Source organism: Heterocephalus glaber, unplaced genomic scaffold (assembly GCF_053883595.1).
Source record: "Heterocephalus glaber isolate CG9 unplaced genomic scaffold, H.glaber_assembly_v1.0 deba00001060, whole genome shotgun sequence".
Taxonomy (NCBI): domain Eukaryota; kingdom Metazoa; phylum Chordata; class Mammalia; order Rodentia; family Bathyergidae; genus Heterocephalus; species Heterocephalus glaber.
In genome coordinates, this window is record NW_028258185.1 from 2,287,844 (window position 1) to 2,315,351 (window position 27,508).

General features: G+C 42.7%; 1 protein-coding gene, 1 long non-coding RNA gene and 1 pseudogene across 2 annotated transcripts; 2 read left to right on the forward strand and 1 right to left on the reverse strand.

Moving 5' to 3' along the window:
• Positions 1–2,194: 2,194 nt before the first annotated feature.
• LOC101724562 (keratin, type II cuticular Hb5-like) lies at positions 2,195–18,077 on the reverse strand. The gene is given in 11 exon segments (XM_087209750.1): positions 2,195–2,493; position 2,968; positions 3,207–3,237; positions 3,520–3,740; positions 5,931–6,056; positions 6,277–6,462; positions 7,357–7,452; positions 8,414–8,474; positions 13,489–13,697; positions 17,537–17,844; positions 17,847–18,077. Coding segments are annotated over 11 exon segments (1,503 nt in total). The 5' UTR covers positions 17,959–18,077; the 3' UTR covers positions 2,195–2,341.
• Positions 16,106–17,169, forward strand: LOC106008490 (heterogeneous nuclear ribonucleoprotein D-like pseudogene; annotated as a pseudogene).
• Positions 18,078–24,412: 6,335 nt separating the features above from the next.
• LOC110347222 (uncharacterized) lies at positions 24,413–26,835 on the forward strand. The gene is made up of 2 exons (XR_002391683.2): positions 24,413–24,489; positions 26,447–26,835. It is a non-coding gene; the product is annotated as an uncharacterized LOC110347222 (long non-coding RNA).
• Positions 26,836–27,508: the final 673 nt, after the last annotated feature.

Here is a 27,508-nt window from a genome sequence, read left to right on the forward strand (position 1 = left end):
TCTAACCTTCTCCCCCACCCCTGCTGCCTCTTGGTCTTCTTTGAATCCTTCATCTGGCTGAGGAAACTTCTTTATGAAAAAAAAGAAAAAAGAAAAAAGGAAAAGAAATGTGGGCTGGGGATTTAGCTCGGCAGCACAACATCTGCCTGCTACTAGAGAAGAAGAAAAAAAACTGAAAGTCACCGACACCCAAACAGGCTTTTCATCTCTTCTTCTGAAAACCACTCTGAAAGATTACTGGGAGGTTTTATCAGCATAGTAAGATGACTTGTTTGAAGTACATTTCTTCCCTTCACCTTCCTATAACTTGTTGCCACCTCCCTCCAGAAGCCTCAAGCCCCTATGTCTTTCTGTATCTTAAAATGCTATTTAGCTACCTGGTAATTTCTTTGAGTCTCATACCTTGTGTGTAGCTCCCATACACATTTGCACATTAATAAATTTTATGCTTTTTCTCCTGTTATTCTGTATTGTCAGTTCATCTAGGCAGACTTAATTTGAACCTTCATGGGAAAATACAAACTTCCCTATAACAAATAGCCTGACTAATGAGGCTCCTGAGGACACAGTCTGAAGGCGTCAGAAGGACTGCATTTGCCTGGAAGAACTATTCAAAGGCTTCTCTTTGTCTTGAAATCAAATGTATATTTTTACGGCAAGATGATCTTATACCCGGCTGGGGCTTTTTTTCTTTTTATTTCTAAAATGTTCCAAATAAAATAAAGTGAGAGAAATAGAGTCTTCTGAATCAAGAAGGGAAAGAAGTCCTTTTCTCCATCTTATCACATCCAAGGTGGACACCCTGCACCAAAGGAGACGCTGAGCAGGCCTCCCCAGGTGGAACTTCTCAAGGACTCAGTTCAGGAATGGGCTGGATGTAGGCTTCACCTACTCCCTGTCTCTGTCCAGGCCATCAGGAAAATGGCCTCCAATCAGGGGTCTGAGTTTTAAGACTGGGTCCTTACAGAACACACCTGTCCTAACCACACTATCGTATGATCTGTACAGGATTCTTGGAGAGAATGGGCTATGGAGAGATATTTCTACAAATGTTCTCAGGAGGTCTCTATATCACCTCCCATCTCTTATTTCTGAAGTGTTGACAACTAGTAAAGTAGGACTGGGTAGAACCCATCATTCAGCAGCATCTGATGAGCCAGAGTATTGAGCCTGAAGGAGCAATCAGGGAATGTGGGTAAAGGTGTGTGAACATTAGCATCCCTGGACCTGAGTTTGGATTCTGGACCAGCTGTGTGACCTTAGTAAAATCACTTCTTTCAGCCTTAATTTTCTTGCCCATAAAAAGGGACAATAATGCTGTTGCTGTGAAAAATGAGTGAAGTATGTGTATTACATGCCAAACACTTAGCAGGTGCTTAATGAATGCAGGCTCCCTTTCTTCCTCTTTATGGCATTTGCCACACTCCATGCTGGCATGTGTGGACATCAGGCTATGGCCCTGACCTTTCAGAATTAAAGGAAGGGTGCCAAAGGGCTAACTAATCTGATCCTATGAGAATCAGAGAGAAAGTCACCTCCATTACAAAAATTATTTGACTCTCCTCTTCCCTCTACCTACTGAAACCAGTAGCCCTCACACCTTGGCTTGTACAGCAATTTCCCAGAAGCTTTCTAAAATGCAGATTCCTGGGCTCATCCCTAGAGCTGTTGATTAATGTTCTAAATGGATCCCAGAATCCACATATTTGACAAGTATGCCTGAGGGATCCAGATGCAGGTGGTCATGCATGGACCACACTCTGACAAGCACCAAACAAGCAGTACCCTGGGTGAGTGAGGAAAGTAATGAAGGCACTCAGCAGGAGAAAACCTTTTGCCATCAATATTTAATCAAATACACCAAAAGAAAGAAGAAGGATCCCTGTGGGAATCACGAGAATTCTGTACAATTCCAAACAACCAATAGAATTGACTCATCTGATTGGCCTCAATCATTCTATATTCATTTTATATTTCCATTCTGTAATATAAAATAGCTGGGGAACTCCAGGAATATCCAATCTCTTAGATCAAGCAAAAGGCTTCCTTAGCCCCTCTGCCCCTGTTTTTCCCTCAATATTGAGGCAGCACCCACAGCTCCTCGAATCCAAGGGCCAACCCCAAAGATGCTCCCACATACTGCACATATCTCTCTACCTAGCTCCCTGCCAAACCCAGGGTTTACACTCAAAGAGTAAATTATAACTCCAGTAAGAAGGAAACTGGAGAGTTACTTCTATGACCAATGAATAAACTGGCTTTTGGGCCACAACAGAAAGCTTTCCCCTTCCCACCCCTCCACAGCTCCCAGCAGACCCAAGAGGTCCAGAGTCCTGTCCAGCTATGTGAACTGCACAGACCTTGCACTGGAGCAGGACCCCATGACAGAGGGGGAGCACAGGACACTGTTGCTGGTGGCCACACTCACCACACCCTGTGAGACAGTGGAACCAAGATTCCCGCTGATCACGCCACCCTGGGAACGGCTCACACCTGTGAAAAGAGATACCAGGTCAGAAGTCTCTTCTATCCCAGACATGATATGACCCAGAATCTTCTTATACAAATTATTATTTCTCATCATATTTTGAGGGACCAGCAACATGAGACTTGTACAACTACAGACAAAACCAAACTCATTGTCATCTGCTTCTTGAAGGAACATGGCTATCAAACTAAACACCTCACTCTATTTGGACCAGACTAGTGTTGAGATGAGTTCATGCAATATTTGGGCAAAACTGGATGGATCACACTAGAGGAATCATCTAGAAATGTGGTTTCTGGAAAGCTGAGGGTAATGGATAGTCAGAAGCAGACATCTGCCCTAAGGACTGTATATATAGTAGAATTCTAAAGAGCAGGTATTGTTAGCTGACCAGAGGCCCCAAGTGATCAGAATATAAATTTAGTATTTCTTATTAAAACATGGGGCCATGTGAGTAGTACTCTGTATGTAACAGAAACACTTAGCCTGTTTTGCAGAACCATTTAAGGTGCCAGAATTTGGTTATTAAAGGATTTGCCAAGCTTCAAGGATACTCCAGGTGGGTCTACATAGGGACCAAATATTGTGGGTCACTAATTTGTTTATTTCCCAGAGGCTCCAGCTCTGGTCTCCTTCACCCAGTGCCCATAGACAGATGCAATCTGATGTTCAGACTACTGATACCCAAGAAAGCCACACCTACAGATGCCCAATTTACAGATGTTACCGCACCCATGCCTTCACACAACCTGTAGAGGGGAGGAGGAAGGGAGATATCAGAGCCAAGTTCTTCTGCTTTTGCACCAGATTGTCTTTTTAGCTTGCCATCAATTGGCTATGATATTGGGCAAACTCATTCCCCTCTCTGGACTCGGTGTCTTTATCTATAAAATGGGGGAGGATGGTTGAATTCCATGATCAGTTTGAACTGATCCCAGTTTGAATGTTCTCTGTCTGGAGGATTATAGTTCAATGGGGCTCCTCCAGCCCTGAGTAGGGATGTAAAGGCACACCAGAGCCCCTGTCCTCACCGGCTCTCCTCGCCCTCCAGCAGTTTGTGGTAGGTGGCGATCTCCACATCCAGGCCCAGCTTGGAGTTCATGAGCTTCTGATACTCCCTGAGCAGCCAGGCCATGTTCTGCTTGGCCTTCTGCAGTGCCTCCTCCAGCCCTGTCAACTTGCAGCGAGCATCACTGAGGGCTGCCTCACCCTGCTGCTCCGCCTCAGCTATGGAAGCCTCCAGCTTACTGCACTGTGGGGGAAAAGAGAAGGGGAGGAGTTGAAAAGGGGTTTGGCCTGTGAGGGTTGCTGGTGAGTCTCCAGTTGTCTTGATCATCAATTTTGCCTCTATTTAAAATGGTCAATTTCTGAACTTGATGTTTTTTTAAATGAAATGCATCAGCAGAAAATTAACTAGATGAGGAAGTAAAAGCTCACTTAGAGCTTTTTTTTTTTTGGTACCGGGAATTGAACTTGAGCTCTTGTGCTTTCGAGTTAGGAGCCGGAACCACTGAGCTAAATCCTGACATTTAGAGCTTTTTTATCTTTCATTTTTGCATCACTTTATTGTAAAATTCTCATGAGTTTTACAAGTAGGCCATTAGAGGGAGGAAATGTTAACCTAGGAATAGCACAAATAATAATTAGCACTATTGCCATATGTCCATGTTAGTTTACAAGGCACTTTCACAGGTATTATCTTATTTGACCTTCAAAGTTTTTCTGCAGCCTTGTCAGAACAGGCATTACTATTCCCACCAAGCAGATGAAGAAACTGAAGCTCAGACAAGATGCAACTTGCCCTAGGCAGCCCAATTAAGTAGTGACAAGCCCGGGTTTTCCAAGACCTCCATACAGGGCTTCATCCACCCCACTCCCACACGCACATCTGCACATGTGTGCACGTGTGCACATACACACACACACACGTCTCATTCTTTGGCCCACTGAACTCAGCACACTGAAAGATAAATTCCCAGCACACTGGCTTCCAGCTGCTCCCATTAGACAGAACATTGGAATACAAATGAGCAAAAGCCAGGTTGGGATGGACAGCACCTCAAATCTTCTCTAGTGGCGCTTCCATAAAGTAACCCATTGTTATGGTTTGTGTCTAGATGTCCCCCAATCCTCATGTGGTCATAGGCTATTTTGGAAGTGTGATTGATTCATGGTGGGGCTAGGCCCAAAGGCACTAGGATTAGGGACATGAATGCTACATGCCCTAGGTAGTCTGAATAAGATAAAAGGTGTAGAAAGACACTGTTAAGGCCCCTTGCTGCTTTGCTACAGTTTGTCTACCATGAACTGTTGCCCCTCTGCCACCCTGCCTTGGAGCCAGCTGATTGTGGACTGAAACCTCTATGAACTGTAAGTCAAATAAACCTTTCCTCCTTTAACTTTGGGTGTCAGGTATTTTGTCTCAGTGTTGAGAGAAAAGTAACAAACACACTCATTCCCATATTTCATTAAATTAGCTACTATTAGCAACAAGTTACTTGTGATACATCTTGTATCCAACAGCCACACAGAAAGGAGAGAATGGAAAATGAGCCAGGTGTGAACTCAGCACTAGGCTAGAAGTAGTATGACAAATCGGGGGAGAAACAGATTATATAATCTATTTTCTTACTCTATATAGAAAAATTAAATTAGAACCCTCTTCATTATAGATTTTTGTAAAAGTTCAAATGGAATAAATTCCTAAATGTGAGAGGTAAAACATAAATCTAATAGATGACAAAATATGGGAGTGTATCTCTATTATCTCAAGACTTTATAATGATAAACCCTTGAAAGGAAGAGTGACAGATTGAGAGAAGATCAATTAATTGCAATAGTATGACTGATAAAGGGCTATAATCTAGATAGAATGGATGAGGCAGTGCTGCAAGTCATCACAAAAGGTGAAACCAGGCATGGCAGCACATGCCTGTAACCTCAGCACCCTGGGAGGCAGGAGAGTGGCCAGTTTGAGCCCAGCCTGGATAACGTGGCAATTTAGTGAGACACTGTCTCAAAATTTTTAAATAATTAAAAAGATCTGGGGATACAGCTCAGTGCAAAAGCCTTGGATTCAAATCCCCAGTACTACCAAAACAACAACAACAAAAAGACAGGAATCTCACTAGAAAATGAGCAGATAATGTGAACAGGCAACTCTTAGAAAGGGAAATACAAATGACTTGTATGTGTATGAGAAGTTTCATATCACTACTTAATCAGAAGAATGAAAAGTTAACTAGATTCCAGTTTTACATCTACCAGACTCATAAGAACTGGAAAATCTGATAATAGCAAGTGCAGGAAGAAGACAAAGGGCAAATTCTCTGGCACAGTGAAAATAAAAGCCATTCTAAAGATAGTGGCTGCCCCTGAAGATAGGAGCAAAGCAGAACTAGATAAGAAGCACAGTTCCTGGTACAGTCTTGGTGTCCCTGACCTGCTGCTTAGCATTCTCCACCTCTGCTGTCAGCCTCTGGATCAAGCGGTTCAGCTTGTTCAACTCATCCTTGCTTTTGCGGAGGTTCTCACTCTGCTGGATCACTGTAGCCTTCATCTCCTCGCACTGCAAGTTGGGAGACCACACACAGACATGGTGGCTAAGGTCACAGTGCAATGTCACCACGGAGAGGCTGACCAGCCAGCCCAGTCTGCCACAGTCCCACCTACTTGCCCTGCTCTACCCAGGACCTCAGCTGCAGCCAGTCTGGCTATGAGCACATGTTCCTGGGGCGCTCCAGGGGTACAACCACCTGCTTGTTCAGCAGGGAGCCCAGCCCATTTACCTTGGTCTGGTACCAGCCCGCAGCCTCAGCCCTGCTGCGGCTGGCAATATCATCATACTGAGCCTTGATCTCAGCCACAACCACATCCATGTTGAGCTCCCGGCTGTTGTCCATCTTCACCACCACTGAGGTTTCAGAGATTTGTGACTGAAGGATCCAGATTTCCGGTACATGACAACAAACAGCCTGCAGCAGTAATTCCCACTCCCATCCCATCTCCTAGGTAATCCTCAAAACACCCCCAAAAGAAATTAGAAAATGACTGGCAATCAGGAAATTGTAAAAGCAAACTCTTTTTTTGGTACCAGGGATTGAACTCCAGATGTTCCATTTGCAAGGCAGGCTGCAGAACCACTGAGCTAAATCCCCAGCCCCTGTAAAAGTAAACTTTTAAAGGAAAAGGCTTTGGGGCCAGGGATTTAGCTCAGTGGTTGCGCCACCTGCCTTGCAAGCACAAGGACCTGAGTTCAATCCCCAGTACCAAAGCAAAACAACAACAAAAATGTTATGTAAAGGAAAAGGCTTTAATATGGGCCATGAACCTGTGCAGTGTATAAAGGAGAATTCTACTAGTGCCTGGATCAGCACCAGCCAAAATAGATTTAGATGTATAGGACTGGTGATCTAGCTCAGTGGTTCCACCGCCTGCCTTGCTAGTGGAAGGACCCTAGTTCGATCCCCAGTACCAAAAAGAAAAGAAAAGAAAAGAAAGAAATAGATGTATGCAGATCAACTGGATCACTTCAGCTCAGGGGATGATCTACCAGATCAGCTGTAGCCATCTGTACAACTATAATCCACCAGAGAACAATGAGTTGTCAAATCTTCATGTTATGTCTTGCAGGGTGGACAAGGGATGAACCACGGTTTTTCTAACCATCTTAGAAGATAGGCCTCACCCACTCCCATTTGGAAAGGAGGCCTGAATCCAGAGAAGAATCCCCTCTGGTTATACAATGAAAGGTGTTCAGGACCTAGGAGGGTAAGCAATGCCCAACTTTCCAGAGAACCCAGGAACCAGGACAGCCCACAGCTCAAGAGAGCCCTTCTCTGTCTCCCCCCTCTTCCTCCTCCTCTTACTTCCTCATAGAGAGACCGTAGGAAGGTGATCTCCCTGGTCAACAGCTCCACATTGGCTTCCAGGTCTGACTTGCGCAGATAAGCACTGTCTATGTCCTGGGGGAGACAGACCAGAGAGGGTGGGGGATGGGCACACTCCTACCCTCTGTGTCCTGAGGTTGTCTCCTGCCTATGACCTCTCTGCCTCAGGCCCCTCCACCTGCACTCACAAGTGTAACCTAGACTCTTCATCTTTCCCTTGGGGCCCTCTTCGCTATTTGCTCCTGACAGTCTCTCATGTGAAATGAATATCAGGCAGCAGAACTGATCACCATTGGAAGGAAACTGGGGAGAAGTTCATCCCCTCCAGTACTGAGGACCTTGCTGAACAGAAAGCCTTGTATCAGAGCCCAGAATGGGCTGCTTCATCTCAGCCAAGCTGCCCATAGAGCAAGAGCATGCTGATTCTTCTGCCTGATACCCAGGTGACACCTGTACTGACAGATCTGTCACCAGCCCTCCCTCAACTCCCCCATTACTTACAATTACAGAGGCTGTCAAGGGCACTATTTACTAAAGAACACATATATTTACTTTCACTCATCAAATTGAAATAAAAGGAAATTCCATGAGCAGTTTTTTCCCCTCTGGTGTTTTCATACTCTCTAATAGAACTGAATGACAGCCATTGCTATTAAATCAACACAGACTTACAAATCTCAACAAACTAAGAAACACTGGCTACCACCAAACCACCTCACCCCCAGCCCCATCCCTGTCTAGGATGGTAGGATGAGTGATGTTCACATGAAAGCAGAACAGATTTCATACAGCACATCTCAGCTAACTAGGTTGCTTAGAAGAAGCCCAAAGGCACTACCCCAGGTTTTTTTCTCCAGAGCCCTCATCAACACAGTCTGGGTTGCTGTGTGGTGGCCAAGATGGCATCTTGTCATTGCCAAGGAGTTTAAGTCCTTGCCACCACCAACTGGACTTACAGGAATATGACAGGACACCCAGTATCAGAGTCTTTAGTGTTCAAGGTTTCATTCTTCCCCATGTGACAGGAGTCACTCACCTTTTTTAGCAGAACCAACTCATTCTCAGCTGTGGCCCCGAGGGCCAGCTCCTCTTCATACCTGAGGAGAGAGGACAGGAGAAAGGCTGGCCAGCTGGAGGCTAGGGCTTCAAAACTCGTGCCTTTTCACTTTCTTTCTGTGTGTCCTTGGAGAAGAGCTGTGGCCTCTCTGCACTTTTATTTCCCAGCCAGAAAGAATCAACACAAGGCCACTGGACTCTGGTCCCAGGTTGGACTGAAGTCACTGCAAAGCCTCAGCCCAATGATGCAAAATGGCTTAAATCACCTGCTATGGGGGAGGAGGCTTCCAGGCCTCCATACCACCACACCCACCACAGAGGAGGTGAGCCGCAAAGGCACCAGCAGGCACCACCCCACCCCTGTCAAAATGAGAAGACACATAAACAAGTCTCAAAACCAGAGTTCCAGATCACCTAGAGCAACCCCAAAGGGAAACAAAGTGGAACACTCTGATACTCAACCACCTGGACTCCCTGAACTGGCAACAAAAGAGGATCTGGAAAAAATGAAATCAGAAATAATTTCTCAGATAACAGCAGAGATTGTGCCCTTAGTGCAAGACATGATTAATAAATCTAGAGAGGACACAGATTAAAAAATAGAGGAGCTGAGGAACATGATAGAATCCCAACATAGGAAACAAATGGAATCCATAAAACAGATGAAAACAGATTTCCAGGAGATTAAAAACTCCATTGAAAGCTTACACAGCAGAATGAGCCAATGTGAGGACAGAATTTCAGATATAGAAGATAAGATTGCAATTAGTGATCAGGAACAGAAAATTTTCTTTAAAATTGTAAGGGACCACAAGAAATCAATCCAGCAGCTGCTAGACGATGCAAAGAAGAATAAAATAAGACTGATCAGAGTCAATGAAGAAACAGGAGAGAGCACAGATGACATAAAAACAAAACTGTTCACAGATGTGATAGCAAAAAACTTCCCAATCAGGGGAAAAGAACTTGACATACAGATAAGTGAGGCATATAGGACTCCAACTAGCCTTGATCAAAAAAAAATCTACACATAGGCATATAATTGTTAAGATTCCAGAAACCCAATGGAAGAACAAAATTCTACAAGCAGTGAGAGAAAAGAAACAAATCACATACAAAGGAAAGCCCATCAGAATCGCAGCAGACTTCTCAATGCAAACCCTCAAGGCAAGAAGAGCTTGGAGTGATGTATTTCAAGCCCTAAAGGAAAACAGCCCTCTAACCCAGATTGATGTACCCTGCAAAACTATCTTTCAAAATTAATGGAGAAATAAGATACTTTCATGACAAAGAGCACCTTAGGAACTTCATGAATACCAAACCAGCACTCCAAAAAATTTTAGACAATATCCTAGGAAAAGACAATGAGGATCACAACTCCAGGAAGCTCAGCAGAAAGAATCCATTGGGCATGATAACAAATTAAATGCAAAGGGGGAGAATCCAACAAAAAGAAAAAGTCATGACAATGATAAATCAATACATATCAGTTATAACCATCAATGTTAATGGTCTCAATTCACCAATCAAAAGAAATAGACAGGCAGAATGGGTCAAGAAGCAAGATCCAACAATATTCCGCATGCAAGAAACACACTTACTTCAAAAAGAAACTCATAGACTGAAAGTTAAAGGGTGGAAAATATACTCCACGTGACGGAAACCCCCAAAAAAGCAGGAGCAGCTATCCTCTTTGCAGATCAAGTGGATTTCAACCCAAAATCTGAAACACTTCTGGTCCCAAGAATTTCAGATAAGGGATAGTCAACTTGTATGTACAAATCTATTGTGAACATGTGTTTTCATTCCTCTTAAGTAAAGACTTAGGAACAGAACTGTTGGTTCTTAACAGTAATTCAAGAAATTCCTATATTGTTTTCCAAAATGGTTTTACCATTTTACATTCACATTAGCACTATTAGAAAGTTCTAACTGGCTCACACCTAAGCTGACATTAGTTCTTTTAAAACTTTGAACTTCATCTCCCTAATGAGTGTATAATACGATCTTGTTATTGTACTGATTAGTATTTTTCTGATTCTAGTGTTGCACACCTTTCTTTGTCCTATACTGGCTATTTATCATCTTCTTGTGTCTACTTTTTAGCTGGGTTGTCTATTAATGAGCTATAAGAGTTCTTTATATATTCTGGTCATAGGTTATATGTATTATAAATATGGTCTGTTTAAGGACTACTTTCCATTTTCTTAACAATGTCATTTAAAGTTCTGAATTTTGATGGAATCTCATTTATCAATTTTTTTCTTATATACATCATGTTTTTTGTATCCTAGGAAATTCTTGCCTACCCTAAATTCATGGACATTTTTCCTCCTAATTTCCTCTTAAAGTTTTATAGTTTTAGTCTTTCATATTTAGGTTCATATATCCTTTCAAGTTATTTTTATGTATGGAAATAAAAGGTTGAGGTTAATTTATTATATACGGATACCAGGTGTTCTAGTACCATTTGCTGAAAACACTGTCTTTTCCTCTGCTCTTGAGTTGAGTTTATGTTCTATAAAATTTTATGTTAAATAATCTTTCAAAACTCAGTGGACCGTATATGTGTTGTTCTATTTCTAGATTCTCTGTTTTATTCCATTGATCTATATGTCTTTCCTTATGCCAACACTGCCTTGATTACTGTAGCTTTAGAGGAAGTCTTAAAATTAGGTAATAAATGTCTCCAAAACACTGGTTTTTTCTTCTTTTTTTTTCTTTTTACTTTTCTAGGTCCTTTGTACTCCTACATAACTTTTAAATTTCAATATCCAATTCTTCATTTATAGAAAGTATACATAGACCTGAATTTTTATATATACCTTGTGTTTTGTAATCCTGCTCAGTTCAAATACAAGTTCTAGGGGCTACTAGAGATTTCTTAGTATTTTCTCTGTAGATGATCATTTCATCTACATATAAAGATTTTACTTCTACCTTGCCAATCCTATGCTAATTATTTCTTTGTATTGCCAGACTATTTTGGTTTGGGTCTGTGTTTCAAAGTTTAATGCACAGTTGAAGAGTAGGCATATCTGCCCTTGTTCCCCACCTTAGGGAGAAAGTATTGTATCTTTTCCATTCATATAAGGCATTTTTGCTGGAAGTATGGGGTACATGTCTTATCTGTTGAGAAGGTTCTGTTCTGCTTCTAGTCTCCTGATAGCTTTTACCACGCACAGCTATAGAATTTACTTTTTCTGCAACTACTGACAGGATCATATGGCTTTTTCCTTTCCTCTATTAAAATGATGACTTATGGGGGTGGCTCTCCCAATGCTGAACCAACACTGCCATCCCTATAACAAAACCACTTTCTACATCCTGCCAGATCTGACTTCTAATAGTTTGTTTTGTTAAACAAGTTTTTATCTATGTTCATACTTTTTTCTTCTATTATCTTTATCCAGTTTTAGTATTAGCACAATGTTGATCTCCTAAAATGAGAGGAGAAGTGTTTCTTCTTTTTTCTGCTTTAAATGTTTGATATGCTTCATCAGTTAAATGTTTATGAGCCTGTTGTTGTCATATAGGTAGGTTTTCAAGCTAGGAATATGCTTTCTTTAATAGGTGCTATTCAAATTTTATATTTCCTCCAGAGTCAGTTTCATTAATGTGCCTTCCAAAGTACTTCTTAGAAGTTGTCAAATTTATTTCAAAAAAAGATTTTTGTAATATGCTTTCTATATCCTTTTAAATTCTGTAAAATCTGTGGTAATGTCCTCTAAATTTTGATATTGTATTTTAAAATGTATAATTGATATTGTGTAATAGGAAGAAAAGGTCTAAAGGAGTAGGGGAAGTGGGAGGGGTAGGGGAAAGGAAAGAAGGGAAAAGAAAAAATATGAGAAAAGGAAAAAAATGGAAACAAAGTCTTTGCAAATAGGGAAGGGTGGAGGGGGTGAAGGAAGGACAGGGGAGGGGAAAAAAATAAGAACCAAGATACTCTTGTAATGGCACAGGATCCCAATGGTGAATGTAACTGTATTTTATACCTAAAACGTACCAATGAACTTAATGGAAAAAAAATCACCTGCTATGTGGTGAGGCATAGAGTAAATATTTGTGGGTGAGTGAAAGGCAGATCTATGTTCTCCAGAGCCTTTCAACTCTAAAACTGAGCAAAATATGAAGATATCTAAACACCCCCAGTCAGGTTCTGTTCCCCCTGACCCTATGTCCCAGGCCTTGAATTCCTGGAATCAACCCATGGCCCAGGGGAATTTCTCCTCCACTGGCCTCACTCTCTTCCCCAACCCAGTGGGACTTCCTCCCTGAAGCAGCCACAAGGAGTGCAGAGTTCCCAGAGAGTGCTATCTACAACCTTTTAATTACAGGGAAATTCCAACTGTAGTAAACTCTCAGTTCTATAATCACCACCCTTGACATACCAAGACTGGGAAGTGGACCTGGACACCTGATGGCAAAACCTGATTTCTAAGTCCAGAACTCCGGAGAAGGCTAAGGTTAGAATGACCAGGACCAATGAATGTCAAAATCACCTTTCATTCTTTCCATATCTTACAGGGTATAAAGAAGCAAATTAATAATGGCCCAGTGAGTTTAGATTATAGCACGACTAAACAACCAGGCTCAAATGAAAGATTTACATTGTGTTTAATTGTGGAACCTTGCATAAGGAAAGCTTGATGGTTTATATGCAGAGTAAAAGAAGGAACAATCTAAGGTCCTTGAATACTTTGAATGGCATCAGCCAGATTATTTTTTAAAAATCTCTTCCAGGGCGGCCCTCTTGGCTCTGTCTTCCTGTTTCATTTGTTCTCTCTCCATCTCTGTGCCAGTCTGTGCCCTGGAGAGTGCCTTCCTGCCCTCCAAGACTGGGACTCTTCTCTCCAACTCACACTCTGGTCCTCAGGAAGGGGCTATGAAGGCCAGCAGCTGAGACAAGACAGAGTAGCCTGAGAGAGCAGAACCAGCTGACAGGTATGAGGGTGACTCTGACCTTCTGCAGTCTTGCCTCCAAGACAGTTGTATGCCCTCATCTAAAACCCATTTCGCTCCCAATAACTGCCCCCACCCTGTCCTGCTCACTTCTTCTTGAAACCCTCCAGTTGCTCCTGCACGTGGTTGAGCTCCAAGGTCAGCCTCCCAGCATCATCCTCCATGTATTCATTCACCCGCCTTAGTGTCTGGATGTAGCCCTGGAACAGCTCCTCCAGGTTGCCCTGGCAGAACTCATGGTTCTGGTAGAATTGCCACTTAGTCTCCAGCAGCTTGTTCTGCTGTTCCAGGAAGTGCACCTGCCAGTCAAAGTGAAGGAAAGAGACTCAGTGGAGAGCCTACGGAGGCAACTGGGTCCCCAAACCCTCTCTGCCTTTGGGATGGCCCCTGCCCTTCAGCCACCTGTGACCCTCCCAAAGAGGCCAAACCACTGGCAAAGTCTGAAAGTGCAGGTCATAATTATCCCCTCCAAGTAACTTCCCTCCACCCATCCTCACCGCCTCGAAAGAGCACACAACTTACAGCCATTCATTCACTCTGCACAGAATGAAGCACCAGCAGACCACATGTGATAGGCCAAACAATGAGTCCTCAGGGATACCCATGCCCCATTCCTGGGGTACCTGTGACTGTGTTACACTGCATAGGGACCTTCCAAAGGAGTCTTATTGCTGGAATTAAGGTTATGGACCTGAACATGGAAGCTTTGCCTGGATTATCCAAGTGGGAAAAAGGTACCACAGGACCCCTTCAAGGTGGAAGAGGAAGGCATAAGAATGAGCAAGATGCTCATCTGGAGACAGAACAAAATTTGACACATGAGAAGGAGTCTACCCACCATTACTGGCTTTGAAGACAGAGAAAGAAGGGGCCACTCGCCAAGGACTGCAGGAAGTTTAGCCTCTGGGAACATCCCCTAGTAGCCAGCCATCAAGAAGCAGGAACCCAAGCCCTACAACCTCTTAGAATTTAATTCTTCGAAAAGCTTTTATGCCTCTGGAAACAGATTCTCCCCTGTGACCTCCAAAAAGATACGCAGCCCTGCCCCGACACAGCTGTTAGCCTCACAAGAAGGTGTTCCTTTAAGCTGCTAACTTGTGCACAGCAATTAAAAATTGCAATTAAACAATACACCTAACCATGATTCTCATTCTGATCTTGGGGTACTGGAGCCCAAGAGGGTGTTCCCTGCACCAGGAATTAGGAGATCCCAGCTACCTAACTCTGCCACCACCCAGGCCACTTTCCCTCATTCTCTCTGAGCCTTGCTGTAAACCAAGACCGTAGGAATTCATCACTGGCAGCTGCTCAGCCCTATCAGGCCCACAACCAAGGCCTATTTGACCTAGACACTGTTTTATAGAAACCTGATTAGTTACCAACATTTAGTATTTAAGTGATTTAACTCAAGAATCTGAATCTCTGATCTTTTGACAAATCAGAAGTACTAACAGTGCAAAGCCTGCAGCTAGTGCTGACTAGTAGGTAGGTCTGCCTCTCCGTTCAGCTTCACCCATGTGACCTGCTATGCCCCAAACTAAGTTTGACAGTTCCAGTGCTGAAGTAGGTGATTCCCTGTCAGGCCTAACTTGTTGGGAATACAGTCCTCATACAAAGAACTCTCTACTGAATATGCCTGTGGGAAAGGTAACAAAATCCTAGTTATCCAAAAGGTACCTGCCTTGGGATTCACCATGCAGGCCAAGGGCCCGGGGCAGCCCTGCAGCTTGCTCTCTGCAGGACTACCCCACCATATCTGTGCAGTTTGCAGCCTGGAGCTCAATGCAGTTTGGAGCCTGAAGGGAGGTCTTTGCACATGGAGATGGCAAAGCCAGCCTGGTGCAGCGATGTGACTCTCTTCCCAGACCAGGAACTGATTCCTCTCAACAGAGAGAGAGCAGCCACCTTGGATGATATCCAAAAGGCCATGTGGGAAGATCCCTTTGCATCTGCATGTTCAGGGCCCTCACTGCACACATGCAGCCTCTTGCCAAAACACACAGCCCACATGCAAGTCATGGGCTGGATTTCAACTTCCCTGACTCTGAGTGTGTGACCCATGCAATGGACAACCTGACTAGCCCCACGGTCGGCCTCACTGTGTCACTGCAAGGGAAGAGTGGCTGTAGCATATTGAGAATGGAGGTGCAGCACCCTTGCTGAAAATGGAGTTTGTCTGAGAGCAGAGCTCCCCTCACCATCACCCTGGCTCATGCCTTCCTACAAAGTCCCTGGAACATCATGCTAGTGGGCCTGAAAGATGAGCCTTTCCTCACTTGGACTTCAGTGGCTGATCTCCTCTGAAGACTGTGAGCACTTAGAGGGGCATTATTAGGTCAAAGGAAATCAGCAATATCTACACAATCAAACACTGTAATGTCAACAAAGTGCAATTCAGCACGCTCTTCTTGAGCCAGCCTCTATGTTTCTCAATTCACTGCCTTTAATCTACACGTTCAGGGGTAAAAGGTGCCTTGGCAGAAGTCCTGAGGATTCATAGCCTTGCTGCAATGTCCCCATCAAGAAGGAAAAGGAGCTCTTCCGCCGCCTTTTTTTTTTTTTTTTTTGGTACCAGAGATCAAACTTGGGTCCTTGCGCTTGCGAGACAGGAGGCGAAACCACTGAGCTAAATCCCCGCCGCCATTTTAAATCCAGCTCCATACAACGCTCCGCTGCCGCCAGCACCCGGCGACCCGGACCGCGCGCCCGCTCGCCCCTGCTGACGGTTCCGCCACCATGAAGGACATGAACGAGTACAGCAATATAGAGGAGTTCGCCGAGGGATCCAAGATCAACGTGAGCAAGAACCAGCAGGATGACGGTAAAATGTTTATTGGAGGCTTGAGCTGGGATACAAGCAAGAAAGATCTGACGGAATATTTGTCTCGATTTGGGGAAGTTGTAGACTGCTCAATTAAAACAGACCCAGTCACTGGAAGAGGGCTTGGATTTGTGCTTTTTCAAAGATGCTGCTAGCGTTGATAAGGTTTTGGAGCTAAACGAACATAAACTGGATGGGAAATTGATAGACCCAAGAGAGCCAAAGCTTTAAAAGGGAAAGAAACCCCTAAAAAGATTTTTGTGAGTGGATTGAGCCCAGATACTTCTGAAGAAGAAATTAAAGAACATTTCGGAGCCTTTGGAGAGATTGAAAATATTGAACTTCCCATGGATACAAAAACAAATGAAAGGAGAGGATTTTGTTTTATCACATATACAGATGAAGAGCCAGTCAAGAAATTGTTAGAAAGCAGATACCATCAGATTGGTTCTGGAAAGTGTGAAATCAAAGTTGCACAACCCAAAGAGCTATATCGGCAGCAACAGCAACAACAAAAAGGAGGAAGAGGTGCTGCAGCTGGTGGGCAAGGTGATACTAGGGGTCAAGGCCGAGGTCAGGGCCAAAACTGGAACCAAGGATTTAATAGCTATCATGATGAAGGATATGGAAATTACAGTAGTGCCTATGGTGGTGAGCAAAACTATAGTGGCTATGGCGGATATGATTATACTGGGTATAACTATGGGAACTATGGATATGGACAGAGATATGCAGACTACAGTGGTCAACAGAGCACTTACGGCAAGGCATCTCGACGGGGTGGCAATCACCAAAATAATTACCAGCCATACTAAAGAGGAAGACATTGGAGAAAACAGGAGATGCTAAAGAAATCTTGCAGGATGACATTGAAGACTGGTCTTCTGTTGCTCCAATGATTATTTTGTAAAAGACTTTCTAGTGTACAAGACACAACTGTGTCCACCTGTATATAGCTGCCAGTTAGTTTTGTTTTTACTTTGTCCTTTGCTATGTGTTATGACTCAGTGTGGGTTTGTGTTTATACAAATTTTATTTGTATGATTTCAAGTTAAATCCCAAATAAATGCTTCCTTATGTGATTGTTAAAAAAAAAAAAAAAAGAAGGAAAAGGAAAGGACCCTCTGGCCCTCCTTGGTCCCGGCTCCTATCTTCTTGCCTAGGATGGCAGCACCTCCTTAAAACAGCTGTCCCCCCCACCCACACCCTCCTACCCATCATCAGGTTCCATGTCCCTTGCCCCTTCCTAAGCCACACTCCCAGGAAATAGTATGCAAACCAACCCTGTTCAGGAACAGTGTGATCCAGGACACCCACCTTGTCGATGAAGGCAGCAAATTTGTTATTGAGGCACTTGATCTGCTCCTTCTCCTGCTGCTTCACACACTGAGCGTTGGGGTTGATCTCCAGGTTGAGGGGTGTGAGGAGGTTCTCATTGACTGTCACAGTGGAGATGCAGGGAGGACTGGGCCCGCACAGGCCACCTGCCCGGTAGCCAAAGCTGCCGCCAATGCGTAGGGGCCATCTGCAACCCAGTGCCATCCGAGGTGACCCCACCACACACAGGCTCCGGCTGCCAAAGCCCCAGAGGCCTCTGTAGCCTGGCACCCCAGCACTACCCCACAATAGGTCATGGCACTGACATTGCTGTGAGTCCCTGGCTTGGGCACAACAGCAGAGCAAGAGCTGAAGTTCCTGACCCCATGGCTGGAGCCAATGCGATAAGAGTGACTTGCCATGCCTCTGCTGTGCAGGACAGACCCAGGGAAGGTGGAGAGGACTGAAGAACAACAAGGGCTCTCACTGAGACCTGTTATTGCTCCTGCCTTTTATCAGGCAGAGGACAGGAATTTTGACCACATGAAGGGCAAGGAGAAAGTTATGAATGCCGTTTATGAGCATGGGAACTTCTTGCTAGGCAGCCTAAGAGCAGAACTGAAACCTGCCTCTTTTAATAAGCATATCAAGGAGACCCTACATCACAATAAACCTGCCTCCTGACTTTTCAACCTCACAGGCCTAGACATATCTCTCAAGCCCCTAGTCTCCCTCCAACCCTGTGAATAGACCAGGAATCATTATCCCACATTGGCAGGCCAAGGCATCCTATGGCCCACTCAAGTCCCATTGTCCCACATTTCCAGACCAGCACATGTGAAGGAACTCTTCAAAGCCTTCCTGCGACTGCCTTCACCCACATTCTGCCCTGGAGAAATTGCCAAGTTATGAGATCTCCCACAGAGACAAGGACCTCAGCCAGGGGCTGCTTGTCCCACCTCCCTCCTCATCTTATAGGACACTTCTGTGTCATGCCCAGAACAGTGTGGCAATGAGGTACAATGGGGGAAATGCCTGCCTTTTGCTAGAGCACAGTGTAACCCCTGCCAAACCACCCATCTCCTCAGTCCTGGGGTGAAGATTTCTGTGCATGAAGATAGAAATGAAAAACAACCTTTGAAATCGCCCTCAGGGAAACAAGCTTGCAGGGGACACAAGGAAATAGTCAAACATAATAGGAGAGGGCAAGAGTCCTCTCTCACACACATACACACACACACACACACACACACAAATACACATACTCCCACAGAAGACAGAGATGACAGAATCACCTTGTATGAGAAGACTATAAGACCAACATAGAGGGCTGGGGGCCAAGCTTGGACCTAGGGAGCATCATTAAGATGAGGGCTTTGCTAAAGCTTGGAAACAGCACAAGTGCCCATCAACTGGAAACTGGATAAAGAAGATGTGGGTTTTTTATAAAATGGAGTACTACTGAGCCATAAAGAATGATAAACTAGAGACATTGATAGCTAAATGGATGCATATTGAGGCCATACTCTTAAGTGAAATAAACAGGACACACATGTGCAAAATACCGAATAGTTTCTCTAGTGTGAGAAACTGAAAGTGTAAATAAGGATGAAAATGATTAAAATTAATAATTGATCATTTGAAATAGGAAAAGGCCCAAGGGTTTGGGAAAGGCAGGAGGGGAAGGGGAAAGGGAAGAAGGGAAAGGAAAAACTATGAGAAAGAAAAAAAAATGGAATCAAAGTCTGTGTAAATAGGGCAGGGTGGAGGGGGTGAAGGGTGCACAGATAATGGGAGAAAAAATAAGAACTAAGATACATCATGTTCTGGTACAAACAAGCAACAATAAATGTAAATATTTTATACCTAAAATGTACCAATAAATATATATATAAATAGAAAAAGATGAGGGCTTTGACCCCAAGTCTGTAGGACAGAGCTCTAAGGGTGAACTAAGTCAATGGGACAGGCCAGGGAGGTGCTCTATAAATTGACTTCTATAAAGACAACTCTTCAACCAAGCTATTCTCCTTCTATTATTCTTCCCAAAAGAGTTAAAATCATCATATTACAGGGATATATGTATACCTATGCTTATAACAGTACAATTTATAATAACTAAATCTTGGAAACAGCCTCTATGTCTATCAACAGATGAATGGGTAAAGAAAATGAGGTATTTATACACAATGGAGTACTACTCTGCCATAAAGATACACTTGAGGCATTTGTAGGTAAATAGATGCACCTTGAGACCATAATATTGAGCGAAATAAACCAGATGCACAAATTTAAAGATCACATGGTTTCTCTTATATGATAAACCCAAAATATTAATAAAGAGCAATATAAAGGCTAGATATATGTGCTCGCTTTGGCAGCACATATACTAAAGGCTAGATATATGAAATAGGGAGATCTTTTTCAAATAGAAGGAGAACAAGAGATGAATGGGGGAAGGAATGGAAAAAAGATTTTAAAAAGAGAATTGAAGGGAAAAAATGGAAATAGAGCATTTTCAAATGGAAAGAGCTCAAGAGTTAGAGGGAGCAGGAAGGGATGGGAGAAGAAGGGGGGTCAAAAAAAGAATTAAGATGTGTTATGTACATAAAACCACTTCCCACAATAACTGTGATTATTATTATGTATTGCAAACATGTACTAATAAAAAAATACATAAGAAAAGAAAAAAGAAACAACTCGTTCTGGCCATCTATTCTTTGGCCACATGGCTGCTTCACCTCTGAGGAGGCAGTGAGGAAGGGCTCAAGTGAGTCTGAAGGCGAGCAGCCCTTCCACAGTGGACACACTAACTAACCAAGGGAGCAACACAGAAACCAGCACATGGAAATCATGCTCTGCATGGCCTGTCTCATGCCGGCCTCTGTTGGTTTCCTTTTTCAGTCAACTGGTATTTACTGAGCACCATCTTTATGCCAAGTGCCATCCTATGAGCTTGGGATGTGTCTTTAAATAAGACAGATAAGGATGCCTACTTGAGTGGCTTTCCATTCCAGTGGGAGAGATGAATGATATACTCAGTAAATGAATCAATTCTATGTTAGATGGGGATAAGTTTCAAGGGAACAGGAAAGAAGTAGGATAAGGGAAATCTGGCTGGCTGGGAGAAAGAGTGAAGTACACTTTTGATAGGGTGGTCAGAAGCAGCCTCATTGCAAAGGTGATACTTGGGCAAAGGTTGGGGTGTGAGAGAACAAGCCATATGGGCCAAGGAAAGAGCCACTGCAGAGGCCCAGGTGTGTTCCCAGGGGCACAAGGAGGCTGGTGTGTTTCACACTGCAAGAAGGAGGAAGAGTTCAGACCAAGGATTCAGACAAATACAGAGACAAGGGAGCACCACAGATCACAGACAGCAGGGAGCCATGGTCCAGATGTCTGCTCCAATAGGGCAAGGCCACAGTGAAGGGTAGAAGAAGGGTAGAGCCCTGCCAGGGAGAAAGCCCTGGAGAGTATGAGAAGTAGCTAGTGGGGATGGATCCTAAAGAGAGGGCCAAGTGGATTTCTTGACAGAATTTGGAATGTGAGAGAAGGGGAGGAGCCAACAGTGCTTCTGTGCTTTCTTGTGAGTTAAATTTATCCCTGCAACCAAAACAGCAATAGTGCAATGAGACAGATGCCCAAGGTGAATGGTTCAAATGCTTGTCCTTGCTTTGCTGACTTGTGCAACCTGGTACAGGTCACCTACCCTCGCTGGCTCCCGATGCTAACCATGCATGTGGAGGTCAAATCAGATGACTTTCAACATTTTCCAGACAAGCTAGGCAGTCTCTTTTTCGTTGAACACCTTCAGAGCTGATCATTCTACCTGGTGCATGCTAAGTATACTACATAGACTAACAGATACATGATCAGATAGACCTATGATTGATGATAGGTAAGATAGATAGATAGATAGATAGATAGATAGATAGATAGACAGAAGCAGATATATATAACTTCATTGAGTCTCAGTATCACACATGGGTCTATAAACCTCTTTTCGTCTTCCCTTTCCTGGGCATCTTCACACACTCACTGTCTTCTACCATCCCACTCAGATGTAGCAAAACCAACCTGACAGGGAGCTGCCCTTGTTCTGTGTTGTGTCATGTCGTTGTAGCTTCTTCCCTACCCCCAGCCTGTACAAATCTCCAAACTGAAGAACATCACATGGATTTGATATCATGCCTGGTCAAAGTCAATTAATTTGATGGGAATCAAGTCTGGGTGGTGGGGATGATAAAGTGAGCTGGAAATGAGAAAATATTAGGATCAACTTTGCTCTACAGATTAATTATCTAGATGTCAATTTCTTGCCATCATTGTCAAATCTGATTAAATGCCATCCGTCTCACATTCCTGAGTGCAGAGGCAAGAAGATCAACACAAAACTGTACTTTTCTGCCTATGCCCTCATCACCCTGGTTGAAACCACCTGCTCCAGAATTGCCTTACATATCATGGCCACTTTATCATTCCCAAAACTGCCCTCCTCCCAGGTTCCAAAATCAGGAGGTCACCATCCCACCAACTTCAGAGCTCCTCTTTCGTCCCCCCAAAACCAAGATTTCTTTTTTATTTTATTTGTTGTGAAGTTTTATGTTTTTTAAACCACTGTATTGAGATATAATTGTCATACAAAAAGCTATACCTACTTAAAGTTTACAACATGATGAGTTTGGAGATAAGTGCACACCCACAAAACCATCACCACAATCTGTGGCATAGCCTGTCCATCACTACTAAAATTTTTCTCCCACCTTCTTTATTTTATTATCACCATCATTATTATTTTGTGATATGACTACTTCTTGTAAGTCCACTCTCTGAGCAAATTTTTCAGTATCACATACTATATTGCTAATGCTAGGCACTCTGCTGTACAGTGGCGGTGTAGGACTTACCTTGCTAACCTTAAATAGGCTATTTCAAGCTGATCACTTCAAGTGCATGTGAAAGCTTTTACTCCCCTCCAACACTTTTCTCATTAATATCAAGATTTACTCCTTTTTACACTGTGTATCTGTAAACCAATTTTTTTGGAGTCCCTATTCTTTCATCTTTTAATTCTTATATTGCAGTTAAAAGTGATTTGTGTACCATCATTGTAGTATTAGATGATTCTGCATTTGTATGTATATTGATCTTTATCAGAGAGATTTATGCTTCCATATACTTTTGTGTTTTTATATACTGTCATTTAATATCTTTTGTTTCAACATGAAGAGCTTTCTGCAGCAATCCTTGTAAGGCAGGTCTGGTGAGGGCAAAAACTCCCTGAGCTCTCAGCTTTTGTTTGCTTAAGAAGGCCTTTATATTTCTTACAAGTTTGTGTGGGTGTGGGAAGAGTGGTTGGAGAATGGGTACACAATACGTTTACACGGCGAGGCGTCGTTATGTTAGCTGTGTTGTGGCTAGAGCTCTAGACTGAATAGTTTATTATCTCTTAAAAACCACGAAAAGGTAAGAAGCGGCAGCATCATATCACATAGAAATGATAAATATATGAAGAATGGAAATGCTAATTACTCCGATTTGTTGTTATATATTGTATGCATACAGCACGTCGTCATTCGTTTGTATTCTACAACTATATCCAAATATCTTGCGTCCGTGAAAACTTTCTTTCAAATATGGACTGATCTGCAAGAGAAAAGAAAGACAGCTGTCTTCCCGAAATGCATACCAAACGCTTTCAAAGATTTGTTTCAGAGGGAACTGGGTGAGGAGAAATTGGAGTAGATACGTCCACGGGCAATAAGGCGAATATGGGATCGTTCCATCTGGATTATTGGGCGTGTTTTACATCACATCATTGTTTAAAAAGCAAAGCAAAGCAAAGGAAACCGGATGTTTTTCTCACACCTCTACTCATAAGAAATCCATAGAAGTCTTTCAGGATTTTGCTGAGCGGGATATTTTGGGACTCAAGAAATAAGGAAAGGATCAAATTTGGATTGCCCGAAACTGTGCTGAGACATTTGTAAGTATTTCTTTACTAAAATTACAAATGATCCTGTCATCTATATCTATATCTGTGTCTATATCTATATCTATGTGTGTGTGTGTGTGTGTGTGTATACATCATAAGATAAAACATATACTAGAAAAATGATTCAATGAGATTTGAGTTTAAAAGAGTGTAGTACTTTTAAATGTAGAATGTGCTAAAATCTTAATGACATTAACGAATGAATTCTAATGAATTACTTCTTCTGGGGTCTGAGAGTTGCACTGTGAGAGGTCACATGGTATGCATGTAAAGAAACATCGCGGTCTGTCTGCCATACTAAGGGTTTTCATTTCCTTAACGAAAATATCGGCTTTTACAAATTTCCAGCCGGGCGGAATTTGACAATTTGTTCGAGCTCGGCTCTGTCTCTGTAATTGTATGTGACTGTATACATAGCTGGATAATAAATCTAAATATTGGATTAATAGACATTTTTGCTTTGTGAAATTTACATATCAGAGACTGTGACACGTTCCAACGATTTGGGAAACATATTACTAAACACATAGGCAATATTTTAGGGAAAAAGCCTGAACGTGCAGAAAATGTTCTGGATTAAAGCTGCTCTTTGTAAGGGAGCTGTGTATAGTCTTCTAGTTTCCTTATATCTCCTATAATTTTCACATCCCTCAAGGCACATACATGTCCGCCTACCTGTGTAACCCACATACACACTAAAAACTCATGGAAAAATAGGGTGACATAAAATAAATAATTACTCTCATCAGATAAAGTCAAAAACTAATTGACAGACTCTCAGAACAAGATTTTCAAACATAGGGAAACCCATCCACACTCAAATGTAACTGCTCTGCGTTGCCCTTTAAATTTTGGTACTTCACAATCGCTTTATGACATCATCCCTCAACATCACCCGGGTGGACATCTAACGCAGAAGTTCTGGCCACAGGCCAGAAGAGGCCATGTCTCTCCCACTGCTGTAAGTCGTCTGTGTCATACCTTTTCGTATTCCTAATGACTCCCGGCTCTATTTAGCTGTATAGTTATATATTTTAATAGACGGGATGTTGGTTCATGATAACTTCAGAGATCACTCCGATCCAAATGGTAGTGTAAACGTATACTATGTCCATCACATATGAGGTGTTTTTCTGTGAATTTCAGTCAGTTCGTGTTCTTTTACCATACAGTGCCATTATGACCTTGACTACTATCTTTTGGAATCTCAGTAGTTTTACAACGATGTCTTCTTTTAAAAATTATGAAAGCAACTAATGTCTATGAAGCTACTTGGTAATGTAGAGCCAAACACCATATAGTAAGATTGTGGTATCTTATAAAAATGTAAATAGATTGCATTTCTAACTAAAGGAAAACATACTAAAGTGTAGAACTTGAAGATTAATTTCATATTTTTCCTCTAAAACGTGGTGTTGGATCTTTAAATTTACTGTTCAACACTACATTTTTGATAGGTTTAGGTTAAGTGTTTATAGGTTTTCATTCCTTTTTCCATTTTAATGTGGACAATACAAAGTTTTATATAAGTATATTGACCTTATTTTCATTTATCATAAATTGCTCCTTATCTTACAGGCTTGAATTAAAAGTACATAATTCCTGGATTTTTTAAAATTCCATCACTTTAATATGTAATTTTGTATTAAATGCAAGGAAGTTTTAAGCAGGCAATTAACTTTTCATTTCCAGGAAATAACTCCCTAAATCTCACTGTCTTTCAAAAACTGCATCATGTCAGCTTCTGAAAACACATCACTTCTTCAAATTAATCCTAGAACAATTTCTAAGCTTTGAACACATTAAAGGCTGCTTACCTTCCTTCACATTGCAGGTAGATGCATACTGCCTTCTTTTAAAACTATTCTCGAGTCATTTGTTCCTTAAATTGCCCTCAAATCTCTATTTGTCATGGTATTGCTCTATCTCCTCACTTTTTACAAAAGGCAGAAATAAGTCTGCAAACTGGAAGGATGGACTTTGAAAGGATAAAAGGGTTGGTTGGTTTTGGCTTGTTCAGAAAATGTCTGATAAGCTCGCTTAAAGTTCAAGCCTATAAACAGTCCCATCCCATCAAATCATGCAACTGTGCCAAAAACTAGTACAGGGGTGGGCCGCATAACCAGGGGGCCTGGCTCCTTTGTTGTGAGCTTGATCTTGAACTCTGCCAGCACCGGGAGGGAGGACCTGGGCGAGAATGTAGAACTGCCCAAACTGCTTTAGTAATTCCATTTGAACACTGAATTCCGTCAAGTTTTTGTTTTTGACAGGAACTCAAGATTAATATTTCTTCTAAAAGCTTGCCTGATCACTTTTATATATTTCAAAATCTATTTGAGAAATAAAATAGTAAAATATATTTGAAGCCCCCTACAATTGAATCCCAAGTTTAGGTGACAATCTCATTTAGCACTTATTCAATCCTAAACAGTTTATATATTACTGTTTTAATGAGTTCCAGTATTCTCTAATTTTGGCAAACTTATTAAGAATACAGAGCTGTGCTAAAATATTTGTAATAGGTCTTAATTTTTTACACTGACAAGAAGAGAGTACTTGACTTTGTAATGGTGGTGGAATATAGCCTGGTGGTTCTTTTCTTCCACATCAACTTGACCTGGGGTGGCCATTCAGCTCTGTCAGAAAAGGGAATCTCAACTAGGACAGTCTGCAAGTTTCGCCCTTTCCCCAGATAAGTGTTAAAACATAATACTTGCTTAATACAAGTGTTCAAATGTTAGGGCGTTTAAGTGAACAGACAGTAATTCATGCCTCAGGAATACCCCAGGTGGCCAGAGTTTCCCCAGGGGTGGGGATGTAGGGAGAGCCTGTTCTGGAGGGAGAGAGGACTGGTGATTTATTCAGCGCCTTCACACTGAGCCACATCTCCAGCCCCACTTTTTAATGTTTATTTTTAGTCAGTGTCTCACTCAGTCACAATTGTCCAGGAAACCCATGGAAACCCAGGTGCAGAGGAGATGCAGGACCTGAAGACCTAAGGCTGTGAGTGAAGGCCAGGTGGCCACTCTGGCCCCCCAGTCAGAAGCTGGCATCTGGCGACCCTCTGAAACACCGTGCGGAATGGGCCTCAGATTCTTCAGGCCAGGGTGTGCGGAGTGGGATAGAGCATTTATCCACTGACTTCCTCGGCCATTTACTGAGTGTTGCCCAAGGTGTTGCCAACCTGTGGCTCCAAGAACTTTTCACAAGTGACTAGCATGCTACTCTGGTGCTGAAGAAAGCTTTGGCCCTTGAGATACGACTTTGAACCAGGAAGCTCCCAAATTAAAATTGAGTCAGAACATCAGTGTTGTCTGCTTCAGCATGGTTTCGAACGCCCTCTTCACGTGCATTATTTTAAATCCTTCATGAAGTACAGTCGACATGTGTGGCATCACAGTCGAGTGTCTTTGACCAAAGCTGAATAAAATGCTTTGATGAACTCTGTCTTCATGTGTGCCGATCAGGTTCACTGTTAACGTTTTCTGAATCAAGTGCAAACCTTATGTTATGGTTTGTTTAGATGTCCCTCCACAGCCTCATGAGGATGAGCTGGGACTTTCTTTTTCAAATTTCATTGAATCTGGAGTGTGTGATGCTGGGGATAAGGGTGTGTGATTACGAAACCACTACATGAGAGTCATTAGCTTGGCTCCACCCTCATCCCGGGAGTCTGAATAAGATGAAAAGGGCCACGAAAATGCCGTTAAACTCTCTTGTTGCCTTTGCTGCCGTGTGTACACCATGGTGTTTCTCCTGTGCAATGCCTGTTTGCCATCCCTGCCTTGGAGCAGCCGATTCTGGACTGGAACATCTACGAACTGTGAACCAAATTAAACCCTTTCCCTTCAACTTTTGCTGCCAGGTATTTTGTCTCAGCAATGAGAGAAAAGCAACTCACACACCTAGCTTCACCTAAATTATGCATACCTATGTTGAAGTGTGCATATGTGTAGACACATGTAAGCTCATCTGTAGGT